At 54.2% G+C, this 13,794-nt stretch overlaps 1 protein-coding gene across 3 annotated transcripts in view; it reads right to left on the bottom strand.

Moving 5' to 3' along the window:
* Window positions 1-13,794, bottom strand: part of KSR2 (kinase suppressor of ras 2) — an 86,851-nt gene that overhangs the window by 29,155 nt on the left and 43,902 nt on the right. For 2 of the 3 annotated variants that reach the window (XM_030958929.1, XM_030958930.1), the window contains exons 6-14: window positions 12,001-12,070; window positions 11,363-11,446; window positions 8,977-9,044; window positions 8,697-8,795; window positions 7,441-7,559; window positions 4,786-4,954; window positions 2,282-2,323; window positions 1,878-1,944; window positions 327-375 (exon numbers count right to left, since the gene is read on the bottom strand). In XM_030958929.1, coding sequence (XP_030814789.1) covers window positions 327-375; window positions 1,878-1,944; window positions 2,282-2,323; window positions 4,786-4,954; window positions 7,441-7,559; window positions 8,697-8,795; window positions 8,977-9,044; window positions 11,363-11,446; window positions 12,001-12,070 — 767 coding nt within the window. The remainder of the gene's footprint in view (window positions 1-326; window positions 376-1,877; window positions 1,945-2,281; window positions 2,324-4,785; window positions 4,955-7,440; window positions 7,560-8,696; window positions 8,796-8,976; window positions 9,045-11,362; window positions 11,447-12,000; window positions 12,071-13,794) is intronic. The other variant, XM_030958931.1, reaches the window with a different exon arrangement.

Here is a 13,794-nt window from a genome sequence, read left to right as displayed (position 1 = left end):
TTAATTCCTATTATTCCCAGACCCCTTGATGGTCCATTTAGGCTTCGTACAGGATTTACAACACCCCTTTAAAAAGTTCCATCCTCATCTTCCCTCTCCCTTCCTTCCCTCCCACTGCATTTTTAATGCCTCCTAAAAAACCTCACTGAATTCCAAACTCGAAGCCCAGGAGGGTCCCTCTCCATGGGGTGGGGACACGGATGCCTGGACTTTAATTCAATTATCAGCAGTTCCACTGCACAGATGGGAAACGTCTCCATTTCCTAGGAAACGTGCCCCAAGATATCCTTAAAACCAAGGCCCATTAAGCACAGGAGCCATCTCACCTCCGAGGTGGGCTCCACTTCAATTTGAAGCAATGGGTTTCCTTCCAGGCTGTTAAAAGAATTATGGAATTAACACCGTGGAAAAACACTGGGATCTGGGGAGCAGTCCCTCTTCCTGCCCCGGGGATAAAGGGATCAGAGAGGAGAAGCTGTCACTAACCCAGGGAAAGGGACAGATTTATTCCCCCCCACTGACTCTGACCACACTCGAGGCGTTTTCAGGGATTTCTAAGAATTTTTGGCAACAAACTTCAGCCAAAGCAGAAGTGCAGAAGGAAAGGAAAGGAGTTTTTCAATCATTTTGGAGAAGTGGAGGGTTCAGAGATCCTTTTTCTGCAGTAAAGCACCCAAATCTGACTGGTTTTCCAGTTCTTTTCCTTCCCTGTTCACTCAGCACCTCCCACCCCCATGTCCATGATTGGGGGCTGCTTCTCCCGACAATTAACGGGGAATTAGGGAAATTCTGAATGAGGGATCAGCTGGAACAGCTCAGGTGCTTTCAAACTTCATACAAATATATTATAAATTATCATTATTAATCCCTTCCCAGGGGAATTATGCTCCCCAGGCCACTTAGACATGGCAACCCTACAAGTCCTACCCCACTCCACGGCCACTAAAGACTGTAAATCCCAGGATCCTACAGAAAAGGAGTCAATCCTGGTATTTTGGGCAGCTTGGGAAGCCCAAGTGGCTGCAAAACATCTCCATGGATGGGTGGTTTGCAGGAGCAGCCGGCTCCTCATCACTATCCCAGGCACGAATTCCTGTCTCCCAAGGATCCAGAGATGTTTAACCCAGCCAAGCCCAGGATGGCTCCCACGGGATGTTTTCAGTGGGGGAGAACCAGAGAGAATCACAGATTTTGGATATTGAAAGCTGTTCCTCCCCAAAAATCCTATGTCTTGACACCTTCATTTAGGCAGGGAAAAAAAAGGCTTTGGCTTCACCATTTTTCCATGAATTCCCAAAGGAGAGCGGTTCCATTCTTTGCTCCACTGGATCCCCGGTGGAATTTGGAGAGTGTGGATGAACCAGCCACAAACTGGGGCCAGACCTGGTCCCTTAAGCCCCTGGCTTGTGAATTTTTTCCAAAATGGCCTTTTGAGAAAGGATCAGGAGGGACAGAGAGGTGGAATGTTGCTGCTGGAGCAGCACAGGCTCCAGGACATCAAGGCATGATGGATTTGGGCTCAACCTGCTGGGGAGGGATGGTTCTAACACTGATAAGATGCTGCTTTTCCCAACTTTCAGCCTGAAGTTTATTTGGCTTGAAAATATTGGAAGTGGCGAAGATATGCTGGTTATCTCCTTTTAATTTCATTATAATCCAATTATAATTTAATTAATCGCTTGGGCTTTTTGGACTGAAATCCATTTTTTTCCCTAGCAGTGAAGAGCTGTGAGTTATAAATTAACCCTTTGCCCTCCCTCTCAACCTTCCAGAGCTCTGGGGTTTTTACCAGGACCACCTGAGCCCCCAAGGCCAGGGGAGCACCCCGGAGGATTTGGGGTGCAGAGGGAAGGGGATGGGAAGGGGGAGTCACTCACATGGGGTTGGAGGTGACGGGGTGCAGGACGACCTGTGGGGCTCGGGTCGGCGTCTCAGGCACCACATCTGGGAACAAGAGAGAGGAGTCAGAGACCTCTGGGGGCATCCAGGGGAGTTAAACCCCACCCTGCACCCCCAGGTCCCATTTAGTGACACCCTGAGGAGGGCTGGGGGTCACTTAGGGCCGCCCAACCCTGCAGCATCCACAGGCTTTGAGGAGAAATCCCACACCAGCACGACCTTCCCAGCACAAATCCAGGGGTTTGGAGAGCTGGCCATGCACCCATCCCCACCAGGAGAAACGCCAGCATCCAAGGAGAAACTTCCAGAGAGCCTTACCCATGCACCCATCCCCGCCAGGAGAAACCCCAGCATCCAAGGAGAAACTCCCAGAGAGCCTTACCTGGGAAAATGAACTGCTGCTTGTACTTGTAGTAATGGGAGGCTGCAAAAGAGGAACAAGGGTTCAACACTGACCTGTGGAGCTGGAAAAGCTCCAGCCTGTGCCCAGTTCTTCACCAGGAAACCTCAACCCCAGCTGTGTGAACCCCTCCTGCCTGTGTGATCCAACCTCTCCCACTTCCATATCCCCATATGGAATATTCCATACTCCAAAATGACACACAGGATGCCCAGGCCAAAAAATTAAGACTTTTGCTGGGTTATAACTTGAATTTTCCCTCCACATCTTCTCTTCTGCACCATTTGGAGAGCGTTGATGTCACCCATGAAGTCATTGGTGGGGTTTGGACACCAGTTAGCCAGCAGGGTTAGAGTCCTGGACCTCAGGTGGGGTTTGGGAACCTCTTGGCGTCATGGACATGCCAAGTGATGGGTTTGGAACTGCTGCCCGTTTGGGCCACATTCCACGCTTTTTTCCCTTGCTTTGAAGCCATGTCCTTCCTGGAAGGAGTTCCAGAAGCCATGGTCCAAAGCCAGAGCTCAGAGAGCCCCTGGGTGTTGGGAACTTCCACTGGCTCCCATCTCCAGCCCAAGGATTGATCCAATTCCATGGGAAGGCAGGTCATTAGTGTGAAGAACTCGGAGCTGCTGAGGCCACCAGAAGTTGGCAGCAGCTCAGAAGTCACCTTCTTATCTCCAAGACCCCAAGGGCAATGGCTCAGCTTCCCCCCTCCAGCTCAGAGACCCCAAAGCCCGACCTCAGCCCTGCAGCAGGACCTGAGCCAACATCAAAGGAGCCTGGGAGGTAATTCCAGCAGGAGGAGGTCACCATGTCACCATTTCCAAGCTCAAATCCTAATCCCTGAGATGATCATCCTGATGGGATAAACTTCCCAGCTGGGAAGATGAAAGCCGGGTAAGTCCTGCTTTGGATCCCATTCTGCTCCTGACAGGAATAAAACAGGGACCAAACACAGAGATGCCAGGGTCTGATCCTGCCCTGCTCTGGCTCTGCCAGCTGGGAATGTGTTCCAAGTCCCCCAGAGGGGGGTGAAATCCATGAAATAATGTCCCAACAAACCCCACAGGGAGAAGTGCTGCAGAAGTGACCTAGGATGGGGTTACCAGAGGCTGGATCCCCCCAGAGCCAGGCAGGGTCTGGGGCTGGCCCAGCAGGGGGATTGGGATGCTGAGACACCGGGACACTTCAGCTCTGGATGAACTCCTTGGGCTGGGTCACACAAACACGGAACTCACACCGTGTCCTCCCAGATCTTGGAGGCTCCACGGCTGTGCCTGGTGAAATCCTGACCCTCTGGATGGGTCACACCATTCCTGGGAGTGCTCAGGGCTTCCTCACACCATTCCAGGATCCTGCCTGAATCCCAGGCACTCTGGGACTGCCGCCTCTCCGTGCACACAGGACATGATGGGTTTGCTGGGGGGGTTTCCCAGCTTCTGGAAGCGTTTGTTGTTGCAGTGATGGATTCTGCCAGGCAACTTCCTCCTCATCTTCCTTCTTCTTCTCCTCTTCCTCTCTCGTTGAAGATCGCTCAAGATGGAGGCACACCACAGAGCATGAAGATTCTGCCTGGTTCCACTGGAGAAGCCATCCTGACCCTCCTTCCAACCACACCAGCTCATTAATCCTGGGATTTTGGGGGTGCAGGACCTCATCCTTCTGGCTGGTCCAGCAAGGAGGTCATGGACCAAGCAGGGCCACCGGGACAGCCAGGAGTGCCTCAGCATCCCAGAGATCTCCTCTTCCCTCACCAGCCCTATTTTGGGAGCAGGTGGACACACTTCCAGGAGTGATGCTGAGCCATTCCTTCCTGGAAGGGACCTTTCCTGGAGCAGCAGGACATCCCAAAGGAAGCCAGGAGGAGCTTTTTGGGCCATCTTCCGTAACTTCTGTGTCCTGCAGCCACCACAACCTCCCTACCTCTCCCACCATCCCTGAAGAGATGGAGCTCCTGGGGCAGATGGATCCCAGGTCCAGATTCCATGGGACAAACCACATCAGACATTCCCAGAATCATCTGTCACCCCACACACACTGCCAACCTGTTGGGGACCCATCACCCCAAAAACACGTCAGAGTCAAGTTGTCCTCATAGAGGGATCAGCCCCTGGGTTCTGTTTGCACCTGAGGTGAAGCGCCTGGAAATCCATGGGAGAATGGAAAATCCATGGAAAAATGCAAAATCGATGCCTGGAAAGGCTTTGTAGCCTCAAGAGCAGCAGAAGTTGGGCTGGCTCCAACCTTGGAGGATTCCAAGACTGGATCAAGCCTTGGGCTCTGACCCTTCTTCAAGCAGGAGGTTTGACCAGATACTCCCCATCTGAACTATCCAAAACTCACCTTTTCTCCTCATTTCTACTTCCACCTTCTCCCCAGCCCGGCGCAAACCGAGGAAGGGAATTAGGTTGAACTGTCCCACATCCCAAGGACACCCCAGGACATGAGTCCCCCCCGGTGGGGACACGGGGAAGGGGTGGCATTACCTGGCAGGTTGAACTGCTTCTGCTGGCGCGGGCACTGCGGGGAGGGGTGCAGCGGGGACGGGGGCGTGGCGCTGGGCGGCAGCGGCGGCGCCGGCGAGGACGGCGTGGACGACGTGGTGGACGAGGGGTTGCTGCTGGAATCTGGCTGGTAGGGCACCGGAATGTGGTCCTGAGGGACACGGGGAAGGAGGGAAAGGAGAGGAGGCGGTGAGAGCAGCGCTGGTCGGTGCCACCCTAAGGTGCAAAGGACCCCGGGTGACAAAGGACATTGTGGCATTCACGTTCTCTGAAAAATCCTTTCACCCAAGATTTTCCTCCTGGGAAGCTGAGAAGCCTCAGAGCAAAAGGAAAACAATTCTTATCTCATTTGCTTCTCCTGTGTTTTGCTCATGTGGAATGTGTTTGGGGATTGTTTGCCCACAGGCGATTGTTTCATTGGTTTCTGCTGTGAGTTGTTTTCACTCATTGGCCAATCAGGGCCAAGCTGTGTCAGGACTCTGGAAAGAGTCACGAGTTTTCATTATTATCTTTTCAGCATTCTGTAGGTATCCTTTCTGTATTCTTTAGTATAGTTAATTTAGTATTCTTTAATATAATATAGTATTATAAAGTAATCAATTAGCCTTCTGAGAACATGGAGTCAGATTCATCATTCCTGCCCGCAAATACAATACGACATCATCCCACCCATTTCTCCCAGAAATCCTAGAAAACACCCAGAGCTTTTTCCAAAGCTATTTGTATTCCTCAAGGCCATTTCCCACCATAAATTGGCTCCTTTCCCACCCAGCTGAGGGTGCCACAGATCTCCTGGCTCTGCACAGCCACGGCCACCAAAGTCAGAATTGGGACCACCACCTTGGGGCTCAGTCCCCGGGGACAACAAAGTCCTGGAAGTTCCTGATGAGGTCCTTGGAGCTGAAGCCCAGGGCCTTGCAGGGGGATCTGGAAGGAGCAGCCAACGCATCCCAAGACATTCCTCAGCATTCCTCGACTCTTCCCAGCCAAGGCCATCGCTTTTGGGTGCACACTGGGGTTTGTGGGAAGGGACCACAGAGAGCCAACAGGCAGGAAAACCTGCTTGGATGTCCTACATCCCAAAATGAAAATTGAGGCCAGAATTTCTCCCCTTGCTGCCCAACTTGGAGCCACTGAACAGGGTGTGAGCAGTGCTGAGCATTCCCATCCCCACAGAATTTCCCTCCAAGGTTAAAAAATCTGCACGAGCCTTCTCCGGCAGGTAATTTTGTCCTAATTAATTAATTCTTAAATGAGCTGGGCTTTCCAGGAAAGCCATATTGGTCATCAGTCCATGCTCAATAATCTTGGTCAGGTAAATTCTTTTTAAGCAACCAGTGAAGGTCAAAACAATAAGATTTCACAGGGGGCTGGAATTAGAGGAATTTAAGGTCTCTTCCAACCCAGGCCGTTCCATTATTTTATTCAGGATACCTTTAAAGAAATGCTTTTAGAAATACCAAAGTAAGAAGGGGGCCCTGCTGTAATAAGAATATTTATAGGAGAAATTTCAGCTGGAGTAGGAATGCTCAGGACAAAAGCACCACCCAAAAAAACCAAAACCAAAGCAGATCGCTACACCAAGAAACTCCTAAAAAGATTTAGGTTTAAAATCAATCTCCAGGAGTATCTTGGTACCCAGACTTTCCCCAGAGCCAGAAGATGCTGAGGGCTGGAGGAGCTCAGCCAGGCTTTGGGAATTCAGGATTTTGCTGATCCATTCCCCCATCAGGTCAGTGATATCCCTCTTTCTGAGCACTTCCAGCCTGCCAACCCCTCACCCTGCCCATCCTCCAAGGAATTTTCCACTGGAGGCCAACAGGCTTTAAATTCCATCAGCACCAGCCCTGTGATGGGTTTATTGTATCAAGGCAGAGCAGGAGTGAGCCGGGTGCTCTGTCAGGTCTGGCTTGAGCAGCTTCGCCGGGGACAATCCAATTCCAGGCTGGTTTTATTTGCAACAATAAATTTGTTATTTATTAAAGCCTCCACTGGGAGCAGAGACCTCAAACCACCCCAAATTCAGCTTGGACCTGGAGACAGAGAGGCCACAATGGAGCAGGAGTGGGACAGCAGGATCCAGGCTGTTCTGGAAGTGCTGATCCCATTTTATCTTTAAAAGAAATAACTTCATTGGATACATGTCCAGGGAAGGGGCTGGAGCCCCAGGAGAGGCTGAGGGAGCTGGGAAGGGGCTCAGCCTGGAGCAAAGGAGGCTCAGGGGGCCCTTGTGGCTCTGCACAGCTCCTGACAGGAGGGCACAGCCGGGGGGGTCGGGCTGTGCTCCAGGGAACAGGGACAGGAGCAGAGGGAACGGCCTCAGGCTGGGCCAGGGCAGGCTCAGGGTGGATTTTGGGAAAAATCCTTCACTGAAAGGGTGGTCAGGCACTGGCACAGCTGCCCTGGGCAGGGGTGAAGCCATTTAACAGCCATGTGGATGTGGCACTTGGGGACATGGAACAGCGATGGCATTGGCAGTGCAGGGGGAACAACCAAACTCAGTTTTCTTAAAAGGTCTTTTCCAGCCTGAAGAATTCCAAAGGTGTGGATTGCACAGAATGGAAATTTGTGGATATTTGGGCGCAGGAGGTCCTGTCCCTGTGGCAGGGTGTGCGCACGGGGGGGCTCGGGGCTCACCTTGTTGAGTTTGTTGGTTTTGGGGAGCGTTTGGCTGACGTGCAGGTCCGAGTAGCGCGGGGGCTTCCTCAGGGGGTTGTTGATGTCGCAGGGCACCGACTCTGTCCGGACTAACCTCGCTGGGTTCAGAAGGGACAGAGGGAAAAGGGGGTGGAGAGGAGGGGAAGAGAGAGGGAAGGACATCAAAGCTCAGCTCCCTGTCCCAGGGGTCGCCCCGTGCTTGCAAACCGCTCTCCAAAGCGATTCCCGCCGCACTTCCAGCCTGGGATGGCAGCTGAGCTTCGGGATCCTCCTGCACCCCGGCCACAGCCAACCCCCCCCGGGGTGTGAGGCAGCAATCTGGGGGCTCCAGCAGCTGCCACGGCCCCTCTGTGAGCCGGGGCTCAGCCAGCACAATCCTGTTCCTTGCTGGAGCTTTTTGGGGTGAAGGGAAGGAGCCGGCTCAGGACACTCCCAGCAGGGAGATTACTGGGGGAAAAGCCAGCCTGAAGTTTGGGGCGTTCAGGAACGGTTTAACTCCAAGATAATGGATTTAAGAGCTGGGTTTGGGGATTTTCTGGGGGAGTGGGGAGGTATTTCAGTGATGCTGAGGCCACCCCAAAGCCATGCTGCTCCTAAAACACACAGCGGGCAGCTCCGGCTCTTGCAACATCACAGCCCTAAATCCCAACTCCTGCCCATCGCAGGAGCCCCACTGCCCCTTCCCTGCCTCCCGGGCAGGGTTTGCAGCAGCTCCGAGCCTGACGAGGGGGGGTCTTCAACCGCTTCCACCCAAACTTGCTGCAAGCGAGGGCGTGGGGTGGGATGGGGGCTGTAAAATCGCCCCCTCTGAGGTGCCACCAGCACAATGCTTTTTCCCGGGATTAAACCAAGGAGCGGGTTTGGGGGGATATTTATCAATTTAACACAAAGGAACAGCTTTAAGAGCTCAAAATTCAAGGCAAGAGCGATTCCCTCAGGCAGTCGCGGTCCTCTGGCCAGCAAAGGGAGCCAAAATCTGGAAGAAAAGAGGTGGGGAAGCGCCGCCCCGCCGTCCTGCTGCAGGGTTCTGCCTGTCTCTGCGCGGATTTTAGGCCGGGCTCTGTATCCCGCAGGAGAGCGGGATAAGGCAGCTCCAAAAAGCACCACGAGCATCCGCAGGGCCACGGCCGCGTCCCCGGCGCGGGGACCCCGCATGCACCGGGGGGGTTCGGGGTCCCCCGTCCGCCCTGAGCTCTCGACAGAAGCAAAAAGGCGAAAACCTGGTTTGGACTTACCCCGTGCGGTGGGGAATCTGAAAAGAAAAGGAGGCAGGGGGAGGGTGGGTGGAAGTGGTTTGCAATGCAAATCTGCCTCGCCCCGACCGGCTCGTCTCCCTACAAGCGGAAAAAACGGTGGGTAACATTTCCCCGGAGAGCCCAAGCGGTTCGGGAGCCTCCGTCCCGCCGGGGACCCCGCCTGGGTGCGGCTCCCGAACCCCCGGGGAGCTTCCGAAAGTTTTACCCCAAAAAAAACCCCATCCCCGGAGGCTGGGCGCGGGGAGCGGGGGGGCCTCACCTCCGCGGTGGATGATCAGCAGGTGACACGGGGGGGCCTCTTTGGTGCATTTGTTGTGGCACTTGAGCCTGGCAGGGGACAGAGAGAAAGGAGTGAGGAGGGAACGTGGATGGATGGAGGGACAGGATAAAGGGGGAGCTTCTTCCCATTGCCAGAGGGCAGGGGTAGGTGGGATGTTGGGAAGGAATTGTTCCCTGAAGCTGTGGCTGCCCCTGGATTCTCGGAAGTGTCCAAGGCCTGGGACAGTGGAAGGTGTTCCTGCCCCTGACAGGGGTGGAATGGGATGGGCTTTAAGGTCCCTTCCCACCCAGGCCATTCTGGGATCCTGTGATGGAGTTTTTCCCTCCTTTTCCCCTTGGGAAAGTGGCTGGATGCAGGGCTTTGGTCCCTCACTCAGAGTGAGCCCTCCAGGCTCCCTGCTCCCCATCACTCCCAAGCAGCAGCTCAGGGATGGGGAACAGTGTGGGATGCACATCCTGGGCAGTCAGGAGGAGCTGCACACCCCTGGGAAACACCTCCATCCCAATGGAGCAGCACAGAGATTCCCAAACCTGGGGGCTCTGTCCCTTTCTGGGTCAGCCAGGCTTGAGGACACCCCAGATTGTCACTTCTGCCATGGCTGGCTGCAGTGAAAGGAGCAGAGTGCAGGGTGTGCTGAAGCTGGGACAGGATGAGCTTTAAGGTCCCTTCCAGCCCAAACCATTCCATGGTTCCATGGAATCCCCGTTCCCACCATCCTGCTGCTGGATGCTTAACTAAATTCAGGAGCAGCAGAGGGGGGAGAAGTGGCTGCCCTGCTCCCTGATGTGTCCCCCTGTCATTGTGCCCTCCTCTCCTGGCTTTATCAGGGACATTTAGCCAAAATCAAGGGACGATTTACAGCCTCTGGGTATTCTGCAGAGCTTTTCCCGGTTATTTTCCCATAGCCAGGGGCAGGAGTCTGGAGGGCTTCACCCCCGGGTCATGCATATAGGCATAGGCAGACTCCCAAATCCTTCCCATTCCTCCTTAATTAAGGATGGAAACGCATCCCCAGCTCACGCTCTGCCAGGCCGGCAGAAAGCCATGGGGGAAAAGGGAAAAGAGAGGAAAGGATTTATCAAAACAAGGGGAAATGATGGGGGAAAAAAAAAAAAAAGAACGGCAGCTTCAAGTCAATGAGCTGGGTAATGAAAATTCAGGAGCTGCCCGTGTTAGCTTTTATTACAAAGCTGTTCCTAGAGGGAAAGGCAGGAATTAATTTGGTATTTGAGGCTTGGGGGGTTTGGGGTCCGGTTGTTTGCTTTACCTGTTGGTTCCCCTCTGCTTTCTGGGGAAAGCAGCGCTGCGGCAAGGCTGGAAAAAAAACTAAATGCCTTGTGTTCACTGCCAACTTTGGACTGCCAGGAAATGGATTTGTTCTTTTCTGTGGGATTACAGGGAGCAGGATTTGCACAGCATCCCTGATCCTGGTCAGGGATCCCTCCTCCAGCACGGAGAGCTGGCAGGAAAAGCCTCCAGTTCCTTGAGCATGGATAGAACGGGAATCACCCCTTTAAAATCCCTGTGTTCGATAACATCCCTTCCAGAAAAGCCCCACCAGCTGCGGAGTAACCGAGCGCTTCTCGGCAGGTTTAAATCCCAATTTACCAACTCATCAGCGCTTAATCAGCGGCAGCAGCGATCGTTCCCGCTCCGTTACCCGCAGACAATCGCACATTCCCCAGCTCCCGGCCCCGGGAAAGGCAATCCCGGCCCCGGGAAAGGCAATCCCGGCTCCAGCAGCACTTCCCCAAACGCTGGTGGCCACATGGATCTGTCCAAGGCCGGGCTGTGGCGGATTTGGAGCAGCTGAAGCAGCCCCAGGCTCTGCCTCGCTCTTTCCCCACTCCTGTCCTGTTTTATCCCCTCTCTTTGCGCCATGGATTAATTGATTTGGCTCCTCGGCGTTACAAGCCTGGCAGGACTCAGAGGTGCCCAAAAGTCGGCAGAAATAGAGGTTACAGCCCAAAACTGTGGGCAAAACCCGCCTGGTGCCCAGAGCTATCCCTGCCTGGTCCTGCACATAATTCCACTGGGAATCTCCATAACGTGGGCATCCAAAGCCAGGCTTGGGGAAGGGGCACTGTCAGGATCTGACTCAGAGCTCTGGAGCGAGCAGAGCCGAGCTCTGGCGGGCACATCCTCCCCGAGGAACCTGATGCCATCCCAGACACCAGCCCAGCCCTGCTTTGGGGTGTTATTCACCCAATTTCACAGCTCATTAAAGCTTCCTGTGAGGATGAGCTGGCGAGAGCCTGGCTGGTCTCTCCATGCCCAAATCCCTGCTCGGCTCCCCCGGCAGAACCCCGATTGTCCCGTCCCGGTTTGAAGGAGTGACACAAACAGCTCCAGCACGGCGCCATACTTGCAGTTTTTGCATTTTAAGCCGAACAACATTCCCTTCCCGCAGACGGTGCAGGTCTGAGACATCCAGTACTTGGTGGAAAACCTGTGGAGAGAAACACAGAGGGAGAGCTGAAGCCTCACCCATCCCCTGAGCTCTGCTTCATCCTCTCTCTGCCGCCCTCAAACTCCGCTGCAGGTGTTGAGGAATTTTTCTAGGGATGCCAAAACACAACCCCGAGCCTTCCTTTGGTTCTGGAAGGTTGTTCCAAAGGGAATCCAACCCCAACTCCCTGTGATTCCCACCCCAGACACCCCCAAACCCCCTGCCTGTCCCGGGGACCAATGTTTCCAGCTCCCCATCAAACGGCAGCACTCTTCCCGCTGCTTTTCCCTCTTCAGGGAGATATGGAAGGGTTCTAATCCAGAGATGGGGAATTTGCTGAAGGCTGGCAAGGTCACAGATAACACACAGATTTATTGATAGCAGCTCGAGCCTTATCTAAACCAGATCTGAACTGAAATGGAATTGAAATGGGCTTGGAGGACAGCACAGCCCAGCACGGAAAAGAGGGGGAATGTCCCCAATTGCGGTGTCCTGGAGCGGAGATGGGAAGGGAGATGCCCATCCCTCATCCCCCAGCACGGGGAGGGGCCCACCTGTGTTTTATGGAGTTTCCTAAATCCCGCCGAGGGATCTGCGGGGACCAGCGAGGCACTGACAGCGTATCTGCAGGGAGAGACCAGGGAAAACAGCGCTGGTAACAACATCGAGAGCTGGCGTTTGAGGTTTTGGGAAGGGGAGCAAAGGATGTGCACAACAAATGGGATTTTCGTGCTATTTCCCCCTGGAATGCCTCTCTGAGCTCCCTGCAGGAAAGCAGGAGAGCTCTGGGATTTGTGGGGCTGTGGGAATTGGGGGTTTCCTGTCCCAGATCCCATTTGGGGTCTCCTGTCCCAGATCCCATCACCCAGTTTGGACCAGGGAGGGGAGAGGAGAGGGTGCACCCATGCGCAGGCAGGGCGGGATCGCAAAACTTCTGGAATCACGTCAGGATGCCCAAAGAGGAAAGGGAAAATGAAGCTGGAGCAGCCTCATGGTCAGTTTTTAATAAGACATCACGGCTTGAGGTGGCAGCTGAGGAAAAGCTGAGTGCCAGCCACTCCAAAGGTGATTCCATTCCTGTTCCAGGGGAAGAACAGAGTTAGAAGTGGTCCCACGGCTCTCCTTCCAAGGGAAAAACAGGGAGAGGGATAAGGACAAAGAGGGAAGTTCTCTGGCAGTGCTGGAGCAGGAAGGCAATCAGCAGCATGGCCATGCTTGGATTCCACAGTTCCACACCCTCCTTCAGCCTCGGCAAGGGTGGAAAAGCTGCTCCTGCTCCTGGCCACGGGAAAGGTCCTGCCCCGCAGGATGCCCAGCCCCGGGAGCGGATCCATGCCCGGATCCAAGGCTGGATTTTCACTCAGGGATTTGAGGTTTCCCGGGCACCGGTGGTGGCTCCCGGCTGTTTGCTCAGAGTGCCAGCAAATCCCTGGCTAAACAGGCGCTGGATATTAGCCCAGGGAGCGGGGAGAGCCGCTGTTTGCTTTCATATCCCATTTTAATATCGCGGCAGGCACTGGGCTCTAATTGCACTTGGCGGCTGAAGGTTACATTTACATCCCTCCCCCGGGTTAGAAATGCTGGGAGCAGCCCAGGCTGATCCTGCTCCAGCACCTCCGACCTGCAGCAGCTCTGGATCCTTCTCTCCTTCTGGTCATTCCCCAGGCAGAGGCAGCAATTGAGATGTCAGAACCACACCAGCATGGAATGGTTTGGGTGGGAAGGGACGTGAAAATCGTCTCGTTCCCATGGGCAGGGACAACTTCCACTGTCCCAGGCTGCTCCAAGCCCCAGTGTCCAGCCTGGCCTGGCACTGCCAGGGATCCAGGGGCAGCCATAGATTCTCTGGGAATTCCATCCCAGTCCCTCCCGACCCTCCCAGGGAACAATTCCTGCCCAATATCCCATCCATCCCTGCCCTCTGGCAGTGGGAAGCCATTCCCTGTGTCCTGGCTTTATCCACCCCTGTAAAAAGTCACTCTCCCTAATCTTTATAAGCTCCCTTCAAAGCCAAGGAGGGGAGTTCATGTCCCCAGCTCCACATTGCCAATATTTTGGATATTTTCTCACCACTCTTTGTGACAACTCACCCTCCACTACTTCCACCTCCACAACATCACAGGGATGAGAATTTGGGCCACAAATCCCAGAGGTGAGTGACCCCCTCCATGCCCAGCTTCCCTGAGCGTCATTCTCCCCTCACTCAATCCTGTTAGAAAACTGAGCTGTCATCACCCCTCCCTCCAACGCCGCTCCCTGAAGAGCCAAACATCCCTGGCCAGAGCAGCTCTTCTCCCGGAATTAAATTACAACCTCCACGTTATCAGCCACAATTTATTCCCACCAAC

This window comes from Camarhynchus parvulus, chromosome 15, assembly GCF_901933205.1.
Source record: "Camarhynchus parvulus chromosome 15, STF_HiC, whole genome shotgun sequence".
Classification (NCBI taxonomy): Eukaryota; Metazoa; Chordata; class Aves; order Passeriformes; family Thraupidae; genus Camarhynchus; species Camarhynchus parvulus.
This window is presented reverse-complemented; position numbering and strand designations above follow the sequence as displayed.